At 38.0% G+C, this 14,830-nt stretch overlaps 1 protein-coding gene across 1 annotated transcript in view; it reads right to left on the minus strand.

Annotated features, from left to right (window-relative positions):
* Positions 1–12,048, minus strand: part of IQCM (IQ motif containing M) — a 362,431-nt gene extending 350,383 nt beyond the window's left edge. Inside the window, exons 1-4 of the mRNA XM_078068245.1 lie at positions 11,989–12,048; positions 11,328–11,413; positions 2,831–2,913; positions 636–903 (exon numbers count right to left, since the gene is read on the minus strand). Of these exons, the coding sequence (XP_077924371.1) occupies positions 636–903; positions 2,831–2,913; positions 11,328–11,364 (388 nt within the window). The 5' untranslated portion in view covers positions 11,365–11,413; positions 11,989–12,048. The remainder of the gene's footprint in view (positions 1–635; positions 904–2,830; positions 2,914–11,327; positions 11,414–11,988) is intronic.
* Between the last annotated feature and the right edge of the window lie 2,782 nt (positions 12,049–14,830).

Here is a 14,830-nt window from a genome sequence, read left to right on the forward strand (position 1 = left end):
AAAAATTCACATGAAAGAATAACATAACAAGCAGTAACAAGAGAGGAAAAATGGAGGTGAAGTTATGAAGGCTTAAACAGAAATGTATCTTAGAAGTTACATATTTCAGCCATTAGTCTCCAGAAAACAGTATCACTTTGCTTAAATAGACTTCCAGGTTCCATCTTACCAAGTTCCTGATAGAAAGTAAACCTTTACTATAATTTGTCTTAAAGGAAAATTCTATAGCTTCCAAAAAATCTTTTTGGGGTTTTGGGGGGAACACATTCACAGAAAGCTTGCCTACTCTAACTATCCTGCTCAACAATAGAATTCAAAGCCATAAACCTCTCACTGCTTTATTAACTGTGAACTACACAATCTGAGGTCTTATATTAGAAGAAATATCACTCTGTTGGAAGACGTGGCTAAGCATTTTTGTCCCAATAAATTCCTCATGCCCATTAGCATACTCTCTCCTCTCAATTTCTGGTGGCCCCAGAGTTTAGTAACTCTTTTAATCATGGCTCCCCATCTTCCACTGCTAAGAATTAAAGTGTGGGCTTTTGTTTCAACAAGGAAATTCCATTAAAAGCACACCAGAAGCAGTTTTGCCTGTCGGTTTAATGAACTTCTTTGCTACACCAAAAACTTACCTTTCACAATCAGATCCATAGAGTCCTTGAATTTTTCCTTTACACTAAAAATGTATGGCTCCTTGAAAGAAGTTTGTTGCGAGGGCTCCTTAAAATGTTCACTTTTGAACAGGTGTTTGGGAAAACAAATACGTTTGTGTGCTGTCCGAAATTCTTGGACCACATCAAGTGTTTCCTTTTCTTTAATCTCCAAAGGTATGAATTTGCCAGATTTTGGTTTTTGATGTTTATTTTTAAAAACATTTATAGAAGTACCTTGAACTTTATTCTGTGAGTAAAACAAAAATAAATTTAATAAAATTTAATATTAATCATATAATAAAATTATACATTTTATTAATAAGTTAATAAAATTATATCCACTAAATGCATTTTACAACATACCTTACTATATAAGATATTTACTATAAAACATACGACAGTAATCAGGTAAAGCAGATGCTATCCTTTATAGTTCTCCAAAAGCCCTTAACAAGAATGAGGGTTATACGCCACTTAAAATAAAAATGTAAATTCTCCAATAGTAATTTTCTCCTCATATGTGATATTTTCAAATGCAACTTTAAAGTCCATTTTAAAACAGAAGTTTTCAAATAGTAAGCATATAAGAATTTAATAATTTTCAAGCATCTTTTAAGCATTTTCTAACGTCCATAAAATGCTAACACTCTCAAACCTCTTTCTGTTGAATATAAGAAATTATAGCTCATACATGGAAATAGGTTCTCAAGAAAAGTATATTAATAATCAGATATGTATTTCAGATCCTTTCAATCACTTAATTCCTTCTTACTTTTGACTACCTTGAGTAATAGAAAAATAATACAGCCCCAGGTCTCTGACAGGTAATTATCCAAACCATTACAATTGTTCTATTCTAGACATTCTCTTGGCCCATAGATAGAGCTATAGTTCCCTGCCCTCGTCACTCCCCTCCAAAAAAAAGTTGCCAACCCAAGACACCAATAAGGAGGTTTTAATATGCTAGTACTATGTTCTGCCAAGCAACCAAAGATGGAAGAGTATACTCTTATGATTGGAAAAAATTCTTTAAAAAGTCAAGTACATCTATCTAATGTACATCTATCTAACTCTTTAGACTGTGAAGTTTTCATCCCATGTGCCTACTAGTGAAATCAATATAATTTAAAATTATTTTTAATCAGTTAGAGGAAAAACTTAGTTAAGCAGTGTTAACAATGTTGATTAGAAAATTAAAACCACCTATGACCAGTCTCAGCCTAGAGGACCATTCAAATGAAACACATGTAACAATTATAATCCCCCTCCCCTACACTGTAAGCATTGAAAAATATTTAAAATCGTTATCGAAAATTCAGTTTTAAAATAAAAAGTATTGGGGCGCTCAGCAGGGAGTCTGCTTCTCCCTCTGACCCTACCCCCTCTTGTGCTCGTGCGCTCTCTCTCTTTCTCAAATAAATAAAATCTTTAAAAAAAAATTTTTTTTAAGTATTCAAAAGGGGATGGTATACTGTGGCACACAGTAAGTCATCTTAAGATCCCCTTTCCTCACCTATCTCCCCAAAGACCCATTTGTCACAATAGCAGCGGTTCCCCCAAATTTCCCATCTCCTCTGGAGATGCTTTCCTCTAAAATATCATCCTGTGTTGACTCTCCTATCTCTTTGCTGACCCATTCCCTTACACTCCTTCTCACCTTCCAAATCTATGCCATTCAGCAAATATTTATTGAGCCAGCCACAAAGTTTGTTGCTGGAGATGCAACAGTCAAAAAGAATCACTGCCCTCAAGGAACCATCAGACTGGTAAACGGCTCTTAACGCAAGGTGACATGAAAGAAGATACAGGGAAGCATGTCATGCTGGGGGCACACAGCTCATGGCATATTTCCTAGTTTAGCTTTATCTAATAGTGTTTAAATACAGATATTTATTTGAGATATGTAATTCAAATATTTCTGTGATAATTCATCAAAACATTAAAAATTGGATTAAATGTGCAAATACACATGTAATTAAATAATCTGGATAGCTATAAAAATCTTATTTTTAAATGCAATCTAAAATCAATTTTTATAGCTAGTAAAGATTTCATTTGTCTCTTCTATTCAGAATCTATTAGGGTTCATGCAACCATTTGGAACAATCACTGTAGTATACAAAAATAGTTATTAGTTTCCTGAAAAATAAGTTAGATAAAGGCAAAGCATTAACCTCATTTATTTTCTCATAATGTTGGGCAATGAGAGTTTTCGCTTCTTGAAAAAAATCTTGCTTGGTGATCTCTAATACAGGACCTAAAACAGAAACACAAAATGTTTTATTTTTTAATGTAATTAATGTACTTTCTTAATCACAAATGGCAAAACTATGAGATTAAAATTTGGGCAGTGATGATTCTTGCAGAACATTATAAAAGGTAAGTGTTCCAAGTGGAAGTTAACAGTGGATGCAAAAGAAGTTCATGTAATGCTCCTTCAATGTAATATTTTACTTTAGAAAACATCAGCTTACAAAGGTGAGAGTGATAAGGTAGATTATTCTAATTTATTGAAGTCTAGGGGAACCAATTATAGTACACAAAATTTAAATCCCCTTCAGCTTTTAAAGTTCTTTAAATATTACTATACAGACACATAACATGACTTGGGCGCAAAAACGACTAACAAATCTAAGTGTGTTTTCTATACCTGATGACTAATTCATATGGCTGTATATTTCTTTACAAATATTTACCTTCCAACTAGTTAAAATTATAACTGCAAAATAAACTCAATAGGTTTATTAGGTAGGAATAGCAGTGACATAAAAAATACACACCTGGGCGCCTGGGTGGCTCAGTTGGTTAGGCGACTGCCTTCGGCTCAGGTCATGATCCTGGAGTCCCTGGATCGAGTCCCGCATCGGGCTCCCTGCTCAGCAGGGAGTCTGCTTCTCCCTCTGACCCTCCCCCCTCTCATGTACTTGCTCTCTCTCATTCTCTCTCTCTCAAATAAATAAATAAAATCTTTAGGAAAAAAAAAAATACACACCTACAAATGGGTAACATTATAATAACTCTTATCCCATTTATATTTTCTTAAGATTCTTACTCTTTTTATCCCAAGCTATGTATAGAATTCCCTATAGCATAGACTACATCATTCTCATTTAGTCTTGTCTAAGTTTTTCTCCTGATATATTTCCTTCATTATTAGCTGATTCTGACATTTATAAGTGTTTCTTGGCTTCCTCTTCTTAACCTGGACTCAGTAAAGTTGTATATTACCAAATTATTGATTCAAATCGGCTTTTCAATCTAGCCAGTGTGATCCCCATTCCTATAACTCTACCTCCTTTAGTATTCTTAGGATCAAGATTTTCTCTCTTCTTTTCACCCTCTCATGTTTTAAGCAATTAAAAAATTCATCTTGGGTGCCTGGGTGGTTCAGTCAGTTAAGCGTCTGCCTTCGGCTCAGGTCATGATCTCTGGGTCCTGGGACCGAGTCCTGAGTTGGGCTCCCTGCTCAGCAGGGAGTCTGCTTATCCCTCTCCCTCTGCCTCTCCGCCCCCTGCTCGTGCTCTCTCTCTCTCTCCCCCACCCTCTCTCTCTCTCACTTTCAAATAAATAAATAAAATCTAAAAATTAATTAATTAATTAAAAAGTCATCTTCATGCAAATCAAAATCATAATGAGATACTGTCTTAGTCCATTTGGGCTGCTGTAACAAAATGCCACAGGCTGGGTGACTTACAAACAACAGACATTTATTTCTCACAATTCTGGAAGCTAGAAGTGCAAGATCAAGGTGTCAGCATGGTCAGGTGAGGGTCCTCTTCCAGGTCCCAGACATCTCATTGTATCCTCACAAGGTGGAAGGGACTAGGGAGCTCTCTGGGGCCCCTTTTATAAGAGCACTAACCCGTTGATTGAGGGATCCACCGTCTGACCTAATCACCTCCCAAAGGCTCTACCTCCTAATATCATCACCTTTTGGGGTTGGAATTTCAACATTCCAATTTTGGGGGGACCCAAACATTCAGATCACAGCAGACACCACCACATACTCATCAGAATGGCTAAAATTAAAAAGACTGATGACAGCCAAAATTGGTGATGCTGTGGAGCTACTAGAACACTCATGTGTCTTTGGTAGAAATGCAAGATAAGATAATCAGCTTGGAAAAATTATAGCAATTCCTTATAAACCTTAATATACACCTAACCTGGGACCTAGCAATCCCACTCCTAGGTATTTATCAAAGAGAACGAAACATATTTTTACAAAAGCGTTGTACAGGAATGCTCCTAGAAGCTTTATTCATAAGAGTTCTAAACTCGAAACAGCCCAGATGTGTATCAACAAGAGAACAGTAAACAAACTGTGGGCTATTCACAAATGAAATACCACTCAGCAATAAAAAAGAATCAAGCTACTGACATACACAACATGGATGAATTTCAAAATCATTATGCAAAGTAAGCATCCTTACACACACACACACACACACACACACACACACACACACACTACTTTATGTTTCCACTTATATGAAGTTCTAGTGCAAACACAGCTAATATATGGGAGATAGAAAAGAACAGTGGTTTTTCTGGTCAGGGATGGCATGGATTGAGTGAGAAGGGACAGGAAGGAAATTTCTGGGGTAACAGTAATGTTCTATACTCTGATGCACAGTGGATCAATCACACAGGCATATGTAATTATTATAACTCAGTGAATATATACTGAAGATTTTGGCATTTTGTTGTCATACATTTTATATCAATAGAATAAAAAATATAAGCAAATAATGAATCCTGACTAATGATATGCATGTTGATGGATGGATACAAAATAAATCAAATGCAGTAAAATATTCATGGTAAAAACTGGGTGGTAAATCTACGGGTGTTAATTTTAAATTCTTTCAAGCTTGCTGTATGTTTGAAATTTTCATAACAAAATATTGGGGACAAGTTCTCCCTTCATTCCTTCACAAAATTTCCCCTGACTTTTCTCCGTGTAGACTCAGGGGCCACAGGCAGCTGTTAGTTTGGGGACAATACCATCCTGAGGACTGAAGCCTGGGGGAGACCCTCGCAATAAAGGAGGGAGCCAATTGGACTCTAGCCACCCCCTTGAAAGTGCTGGGTTAGGAGAAAAAGCATCTACTAAGGTGTCCCCATCACCGGGCAGTGGAATTGCTGCTCTGCAATCATTCTAGAAAAAAACAACCTCTTTTCTTGCTCCCTAGCTTCTTCCCTCTTTCCACTCTCACCTATGGAAAGTATGTAAGTCATCGACAAACCCAAATCTCCCTGTCCGCCCACACTTGCCTCTGTATTGCCCCACATTCAGAGCTATCTACATATTTCTAAGGATATAGATTGGTGGATTTTTTTCTTCTTTCTAATAAAAAAATACTTGCCAAGACTTCATGCACGTGCTTCAAGACATATACATGTTCCTTGTGTAGATCAGAGCACAAAGTCACACATCAGTCATTATATGGTTCACAGAAATGTCACCACTCAAAGCCATATGATGCACGGTCCTCACATGGAAGAGACAGGCGTTCTGGAATGAAAACTGTTTCATCAAGTTTCAACTAAAATCTAAATCTACTTTGAGGAGGCTTCTAACCAGACCATGTGCTCCCCAGAGGAAAAGCAGTAACGTATTCTGAGGAGTGATGCCACAACCTCTCCTGTTTCTTCCTCTCACGACCATCTTTCCTCCTTTAATTCCCTTCTTCTGACTACCTCCCCTATAATTACTTATAATTACAGTATTGCCATGTGTCATACACATGACAAACAATAAAACTTATTCATAATGAAATGATGAAGTCACCGGTTTTTGGTGAAAATGTAGCTTTATAAAAACTATCATGTCTTCATTCTAAATGAAGATCTAGTCTTCATTTATAGGCAAAGCTCTGACACACAGAGGGCCTTTCCAAAGTCAGCCATGCTGGAAGCCCACCCAGGAGCTGGTCTCCTGAGTTGTTTCCTGCTTTTTTTCTACGTATCTGCTGCCTTTCCCAACTTCATGCACTACTTCTTGTGAATACTGGAGACTCCTCTGAGGTTTGCCTGGTCACTCTAGTGAAATATTTGCCTTTCATCGCCACTTTCTGCTATGGACTGAAGACATGTATTCCCCCAAAATTCATATGTTGAAACCTAATGCCCAATATGATGGTATTAGGAGGAGGGTTCTCAGGGTGGAGCCCTCATGACTGAGATTAGTGCCCTTTGAAGGAGCCTCCAGAGAGCTAGGTAGTCCCTTCCACCCTGTGAACCTACAGTGAGAAGACATCTGTCAGTGAGGAAGCAGGCCTCGCTGGACACCAAATCTATTGGCACCATTATCTTGGACTTCCCAGTCCCCAGAACTGTGAGAAATAAATTTCTGTTGCTTATAAGCCACTCAGATTATGACATTTTGTTACAGCAGCCCAAACAGACCAAGACACTTTGATTTCAAGCTGCCAGTCCTGAGCCCTCATTGTAATTTAATGTGCTGATAAAGCTGTTGATATTTTCCCTTCTTAATTGGCCTTAGACAGAGGAGTTAAATTCCCAAGGCAGCATCTTACTTCTCTCTGGGCTCTTTGATGACCAGTGCATCTGGTTTTCCCCATCACCAAGAGCCACCTGTCACCTGTGAACTGTGGAGAAGCTAGGATACACTCTGGCAAAGCTAATGGCCCTCTTGGAACCAGCAAGTAGATTCTGACTCATCAAGGGACTGCCACCATGAACCCAGTCAGGCAGTGAAGTTCTTGAACAGGACAAGGCCTGGGACTGTTCTTAAAGGGGCAGAGAAAGACAGCCACCACCCGAAAAGAGTGATTTCTCACAGATCCTAAAACGGCTCCAGCTGAAGGCATGTTGACACGCTGACTCCAAGTTGGCATTTAAGCCTGAGCCCTCGTTGGCATTTAAGATGCTAAGGCAGCTGTTCGGATTTTCTCCTATAACTAAAAATTAGCCTTTGAACCAAAAAGTTAAATTCTCAAGGTAGCACAAGAGCATTCATATCTCAGCACCTTAGGAAAGGCAAATGGCTGGTGCCAGTTTGTCCCAGAAAAGAAAAGAAAAAAAAAAAAAGGAAAAGAAAAGGCAAAGCTAGTGTGTGCTATTTTTATAATTTGAGTTGAATATATATATTCAACAAATGAGTCTAAAATTATGAGAAATTAAACAACTTTGATGTTAAGAATCCATCCAATTAATCTTTGAAGCTTCTGTTTCTTTGTTCATAATATGTTAAGTATACAAGCATTCAGCTTTCATACATTGAAGTGCACATTGGAACTTCAATTATTAAGAGGAAGTTGTCAAGGTCTGCTCCTTCTCTTAAAAAAAAAACCTGTAATTGAGGCTTTGTTTATTTGCAAATATATACTCATAGCATATAGAGTGAATTTTAAGAGCTCTCATTCCTGAGTCACACTATTTTGGTCTTGAATTACAATTTGCTCATGAATCTTATTTTATTGTCTTAAGCCTTCATTTTCTCATTTGTAAAATGAGGATAATAATAATAATAATATATCTTGCATGGGGTTGTGAGGATTCAATTGGACTTGGTTACAAAGCACTTAGCACAGCGCCTGGCACATAATAAGTTTTCAATAAATGTGAGCAATTATTACTGTAGTTATTGTATTATTACTATCAGTGAGCTAAACTTTTCTCCAACCATGTTTATATTATTAATTTCATTAGTCAATCCTCATTTCTTCTGTAGCACAAAGATAAATTTCAACTTTCTAAATTGGTTTGAATAAATCTGGTCTTATTATAGTTCTTTTTATCCAAAACTAATTAATTAATAGATTTGCAAATAATAAAATTTCATTATACTTTGGATCCTTCAAGTTACTAACCCCCCAAAAGCAATAAAAATTATTATAAGCAATAACAAATATTTTATGATAAAGTTCATGAAGAGATTGAAATACTTATGCTACCTACATAAAACATGAGTGCAAATATTAACATTTCCATGGGGAAAGATAATGAATTTCTAATGCCAAACAATTTCACTAGCCTAAAATATTTTCTTACATTTATTTTATATTTAAAAAAAAACTCACTCTTCATATATCATCAATTTAATGGTATTATGACTAGTAGTTCATAAAACTTCAGAATTCTCTTAATGCTTTAGAGCTCTGTGTAATTGCTCTAGTAAATCTGTGAAGTGAAAATACCAGAAGACCTGACTATGGAAGCTATAACAGGGAACAAGCCACTGGCCATCTCTTGATTGTATCATTGAGCAAGTCTTTTCTCCCCTAGAAAGACCTAGGGACTTGCAAACATGTGTTTTTTATAACCATAACAAAAGTAACTGGCCTTACTAAGAGGCTTTCTAACCTTCCTACAAACAGGCTGCACTCTCCAGAGACTTCACAAAAATTTACTAAGGAGATATCCTAAACAAAGATGTATGACTATATGGCTAAGGCCTCCTTTGCCTATATAGTCAAAGTAAGTGCCTGTGTGTTTGATTTCACAGGTGTTAGAAAAGCCATACCTCAGACTCAATGAGGTTTAATATATGCTCATTAAGCACCTACTAAGTCCCAGATGCTAAGTGTGCTAAATTTGGTGCTAATTTGGTGCTAAATGTGCTGAAATAAATAGGACATTGGTTATCCCTACCTTCCAGGTATTTAGAGCCTAACTCCAGAAAAACTATTGTCAATAAAGGCCATGACATTTGGTACGATCCATACGCTATGACATAGGCCAGCATAAGTCACCAACATCCCACCAACTGCCAGCTCATGAATGTATGAATTCCCCTTTAAAGATATAAGACTTTGCATTGTATTATTAGAGATGAGGTTTAAAACAGAAATATCCCAAGAGAAATAAAACAGTGAATCAAATCCAGACTAAGGCGGTGGTTTTAAAACTGTGCTTCGTCAATTTCATGTGCCTTCGGGGCTCTTCCATCTTTCAATCAGAGCATCTCAGACCTTATCTGTTTTACATATTTGAGCTCTTCCTAAGTTTTCATTTTGTAGGAAATATTCCTTGGCTAAAAATAACAAACACACAGCAAACAAGTGAAAAACTAACAAAGGATTGAATATTACTGTGTGTGCTGAAAGATCTTCTCAAAGCAGGTTCAGAGGAAGGGCAGAGTTAGGTTAGGAGCTTTAGGGATGAGGAGCAGGAGAGGGAAGCCGGAACAAAGATGGTTTAATTCATTCCAGGGAAAAGAGTTGTGGAAACTAGGAAACGGAAGGGAAGCCCTTCGAAGAGGAATCTCAAAGAAAATAGTTTATATTCAATTTCATTACATATAAGTGAGGAAAATATAATTTGTCTAATTTCTTTTCAAAAAGAGTTCAAAAACCAAGTGAAACCCAAATTCCAAGTGGCATATGGCTATCATCTCCTAAAACCTATATTCAGCAATCATTTCCAAAACACATTCTGCATTAAGACCCAACGCTCCACTTCCAATGAAACAGCATTCTGTTGAGTTGTCTCTTACACACTTTTCCTCACTCCCCCACTTTCTTTATTCCTTCTTTAGCAAAGTGGCTTATTGTCTTTGCAATAATAAGTCATTAATAGGTTGCCTACCTACCTCAGGGAGAATTTACAGTGCACCTCCCCTCTAAAAAGAAAAAAAAAATCTCTCTATGTTAATCTCTCTCAGAGTGGGATTCGGTTGCTAAGGAGATACAGGGGAATTCCCAGCTTTCAGGATCAAGCCTTCAAATATAATTTAAGTAATTATGGGCATGACCCAAAGGCAAAATGGAACTAGAGAACATTCTTCCTTTCTGCCCTTTCCATCTAAAAATGTGCTGTATTATCCAAATAGAGAGTTACAGTAATCCACATGGCGCTCTATTTGTAGCCTAGAATAGAAGCCCACTGGCCTGCACCATATACTGTCTGGGGTCACAAGAGCCAAGGGGAAGTTGCTTAACCAGAAAACCTTGATAATCCCAACCCTCTATTCAGCACTCTGTGTTTCTCAATCAGGCTATCTAAGCCTAAATTTAAGATTAACTGAAGTGTTGCCAAGTCTAGATCAGCTCTAAAAGAAATACAATGTGAGCCACATATGTAATTTAAAATTTTCTAGTAGTCACATTTTTAAAAATGAAAAGAGATGAAATTAATTTTAAAAACATACAGTAATTATTATAGATTTTATTTAAATTATATCCAAGTATTATCATTTCAACATTAATCAATATTAAAAATTAATGAGATACTTTACATTCTTTCTTTGTTCTGTCTTCAAAATCTTGTATTTTGTACTTATATACCTCTCAATTCAGATACTGGCCTTAGATTTTCTAAAGTATCCACTTGCAAAAATATATTCACATACTCAAGTTGTTCCAAACATGGTTAAAAGTTTTCCAATGACTGAATTATCAGTTTTTTGTCCTGAAATTAAAATGACTTAAAATTAAATATTCAGTTCCTTAGTTTCCCTGGTGACACTTCAAGCACTGAATAGCCATATGTGGCTAGTAGACACCATATTGGACAGCACACTACATTAAAACCTGCTATAGATATCTCAAAAGTTGGTGACATTGAAATAAAGGGAATGAGATGAATTCTTACAAGGTGCACCAATAACTTTAGTGTTCTAAGGATTAATAATTAAAAGTTTCCTCAAAGCTGGTGGAGCATGAAGCATTATGCACTGAGTTGTTACAGAAGTGTGATACTCACATTCTGCCTTATCAGGCATAGCCTTTGCAGCAACCATGATGGGCGGTTAGGGTGATCTTCTTTTTTGAAAGTTGGGCTCCAAGTCCCTAAACACAATTACATTAAATAATGCATTGATTATAAATACTAATTTTTAGCTATTTCTTTCACCCACTCATAAAAAAAAAATGGATGAATTATTAACACTTGTTATACATCACTCCTCTGCTCTAAAATCTTCCATGCCTACCCCTCCAAAAGACAGAGATAACAACAGCTAGCACTGGGTGGGGCTCTGTGGTTTACCAAGTGCTTGTATACGTATTACCTTACTGGTTCCAAACAACCTGACAGGAACTATTGTCCCACTTTTGGCAGATGTGGAAACTGGAGGTCAGAGATGTGAGACAACTTGTCGACATAAGCAGTTATTTCATGGCACATACAGAACTCAAATCCCCATCTTTGGGCCCGAGTCCTAAACAGGCTTCTCCGATTTCTCACTATTTTCCAAATAATATCCTGTTAATACCTGGCACATACCTTACACATCCTTGCCTTGAGCTTACACACTTGAGCTTAGGTTGAAGCTAGCCTTCTACTCAGAATGCCCTGCTCTCACACCTTTTTTTTTTTAAAACATATGTCCTACCCATCCTTACAGCATAGGTTCAAATCCCACCTCCTTCATGATCACCCGGGCCTCTAGGGGTCTGTTCTTGTAAACACAGTAGTCATGATGTCCATGTCTCTCATTTGAAACTTATCAAATGCTTCTGTGTAAGGAGCAAAAAAAAAAAAAAAGAGTGATAAATATAAATAGAAGTCCTATATTCTCAATTAAACTCCAAGTGCCTTGAAAACCAAACTATACTTCATACCAGGGGCTCCTCAACCCTGGATGTCTAGTAGAATTGCCTGGGTGGGAGGTGGTTAAAAATATATCCGTCTAGAGTGGAACCTAGGCATCTGCATTTTTTAAGTTTCCCAAAAGATTCAAACAGTCAGCTGGAGGAGCGAACCCCTGCCTTTTGCCTTGACCTTCATGGTTCCCGGCTCAGTGCATCCCATTCTGGAGGTGCTCAAGAAAGGGCTGATTAATGTGTTTATTGAGCTGAGTCCTTCCTCCTACATTTGAAATTATCATTACTTCCAAAGGATTATTCAAAATGCATCAAATGTTGCCCCTACAGCCAGGGAATCAGTTACACCAGTGCATACTACTGTGTGCTCACATTGCTTTATAATTAGAAATAGCAATATTAAATGCTTTACAGAGTCCCATGGAGCCTCTTGTTCTAAAACTCTAGGTATAATTTTCAGTTAGCTGACTAGAGCATCAAACTGTAGTGAAGTGTTCAAGACCTGTTAAATAATTTGGGGATTATTTGAGTAAATCCACAAGCCATGGGGTGCCTGGGTGGCTCAGTGGGTTAAGCGTCTGCCTTCGGCTCAGGTCATGATCCTGGAGTCCTGGGATGGAGTCCCGCATCGGGCCCCCTGCTCGGCGGGAAGCCTGCTTCTCCCTCTGACCTTCCCTCCTCTCATGCTCTCTCTCTCAAATAAATAGATAAAATCTTTAAAAAAAAATCCACAAACCATCATGGCCCTATGGAAGTCATGACTCTATGGCCACATGCTCTTAAATAAAAGGCTACGACACTTTCCCTCAACTTCCACCCAGAGGGGGAAAAATTTTATAGTTACAGTTTTAAAATAACAAATCTGGAACATCCAAAAATGATTAAACCTCAAATTGTCAGCATTATACCATGGGCAAGAGCACCAACCATGTACCTCATCTGCCTAGTTCTACAAATGAACTGGGACAAATTAAAATACTACACCTCCCTTAGCAATTAACAATCAGAACTCATCTTCTGGTCTGGCTTAATTACTGTCTTCTTTTCATTTAAATATGAGAAGAAAATAAAGGTGTTTTGTACTCTTGTCATTTTCTTGTTTTAATCTCCATAGAAATGGACTCTTTTCTGGGGCGTTTAGCTCCTCCACCTTAATTCAGTGTGCCAGGAGTGTCAGCCTGCATTAAATTGGCTGGCAAGCAAGACATCCCACAGCCCTTTTAATGCACAAAACTAGCCAAGCATCTTAAAGGGGTGCTGGCATGGTAATGCCCCCGCAAACCGAGGTGATAGAGGATGCTGAGACAGGAGCTGGGGGTGGAGGAAGCCCTGGAGGATGGAATTACTTAAAGATAAGCAGCACACTGACATGGAATATCGGCAGATAGAATCCCTCTCCACTTTATATCCCCAGCAGACAGTTAGGAAATGCTGAGTCCCTCCTGATACGTTGATCGATTAATAAGTGCAAATCTAGTGTCTGGGTTGTACAAGGGGTATGCCATCTATTTTGCAAGAAAAGGCAAACACGTAAGTCAATATTTTAAATAAAATGCAAACAACTGTATACCAGATGTCATAAGAAAGTCTGTGAGCTAGGGTGCCTGGCTGGCTCAATGGGTAGAGCATCCAACTCTTGATCTCGGGATCATGAGTTTGAGCCTCACCATTGGGTGTAGAGATCATTTAAATTAAGAAAAAAAAAAAGTCCGTGAGCTTTGTAAATAAGTGATATAAATCCATGAGTGCCATGAGTTCAAATGAAGATGGGATCCCTGGAGGCTGAGAGAGTGACCTAAGAAAAGTGTTCAAGGGAGACTGGGCGAAATAGGAGGTTAGGTGTAGGGGTAATAGTGACATTTTGATTAACTGGTTCAGTACAGGCATCGACCAGGTAGCACTGGATGCTGGCCAGCACACCTGTGTGGTACTGAATATCAGTCCTTCGTGGGTCAGATTGGCTGATTTAAGAGGAACAGAGAAGCAAATGCAAGGTGAGAACAGAACGCACATGGTTTGGGGGACAGCAAGCAGTGGCTCTGTTTGATTTAAGCAAAGGGTTGGACTCTATGCTACTGAAATGGGCAACAACCCATTGAAGTATTCTGAAGCAGGCAGTGACATAAGTAGTGTTCTGGAATGTGACTTCCATAAGGAAGGACTTTGTTTTCTTCCCTGCAGTAGTCCCAGTGCCTTTAAGAGGACCTGGCCTAAAGAAGGATTTCAAAAACTGTGGAAAGAGTAATTATGGCAACAGCATGCTGAACAGGGATGCCCTACCTTTCCATGTCTTTTCAGGCACATCTGTGAAAACATCCTTCCTCCGTTTCTCCTCCAGGAGGTGCAACTCAAGGCTCTCCTATTGGGTTACAGGAAGGCTAAGGGCTTTCTATTTCTATGCAGATAAAAAGCAAACAAAAGTAGAAACAGTATTTCCCTTCCTTATCTCCTTAGCTTATCCTTGCAAAGCGGATGACTGATAAGACTTTATCATGGTACCCTGTATAATTAAGGATCCTGGTGACAAAAAACTGCCCTATGGCCTTCAGCAGGACTTGGGGAAACAGGTCATGATCCACGGATCTAAACAGGCAGTTTCAACAGCTGATAGAAGGGTGCATGAGAGCAATCTTCCTGACCTTCAATCATATGCTACTCCCT

The sequence above is a fragment of the Halichoerus grypus genome, chromosome 3 (genome assembly GCF_964656455.1).
Source record: "Halichoerus grypus chromosome 3, mHalGry1.hap1.1, whole genome shotgun sequence".
Taxonomy (NCBI): domain Eukaryota; kingdom Metazoa; phylum Chordata; class Mammalia; order Carnivora; family Phocidae; genus Halichoerus; species Halichoerus grypus.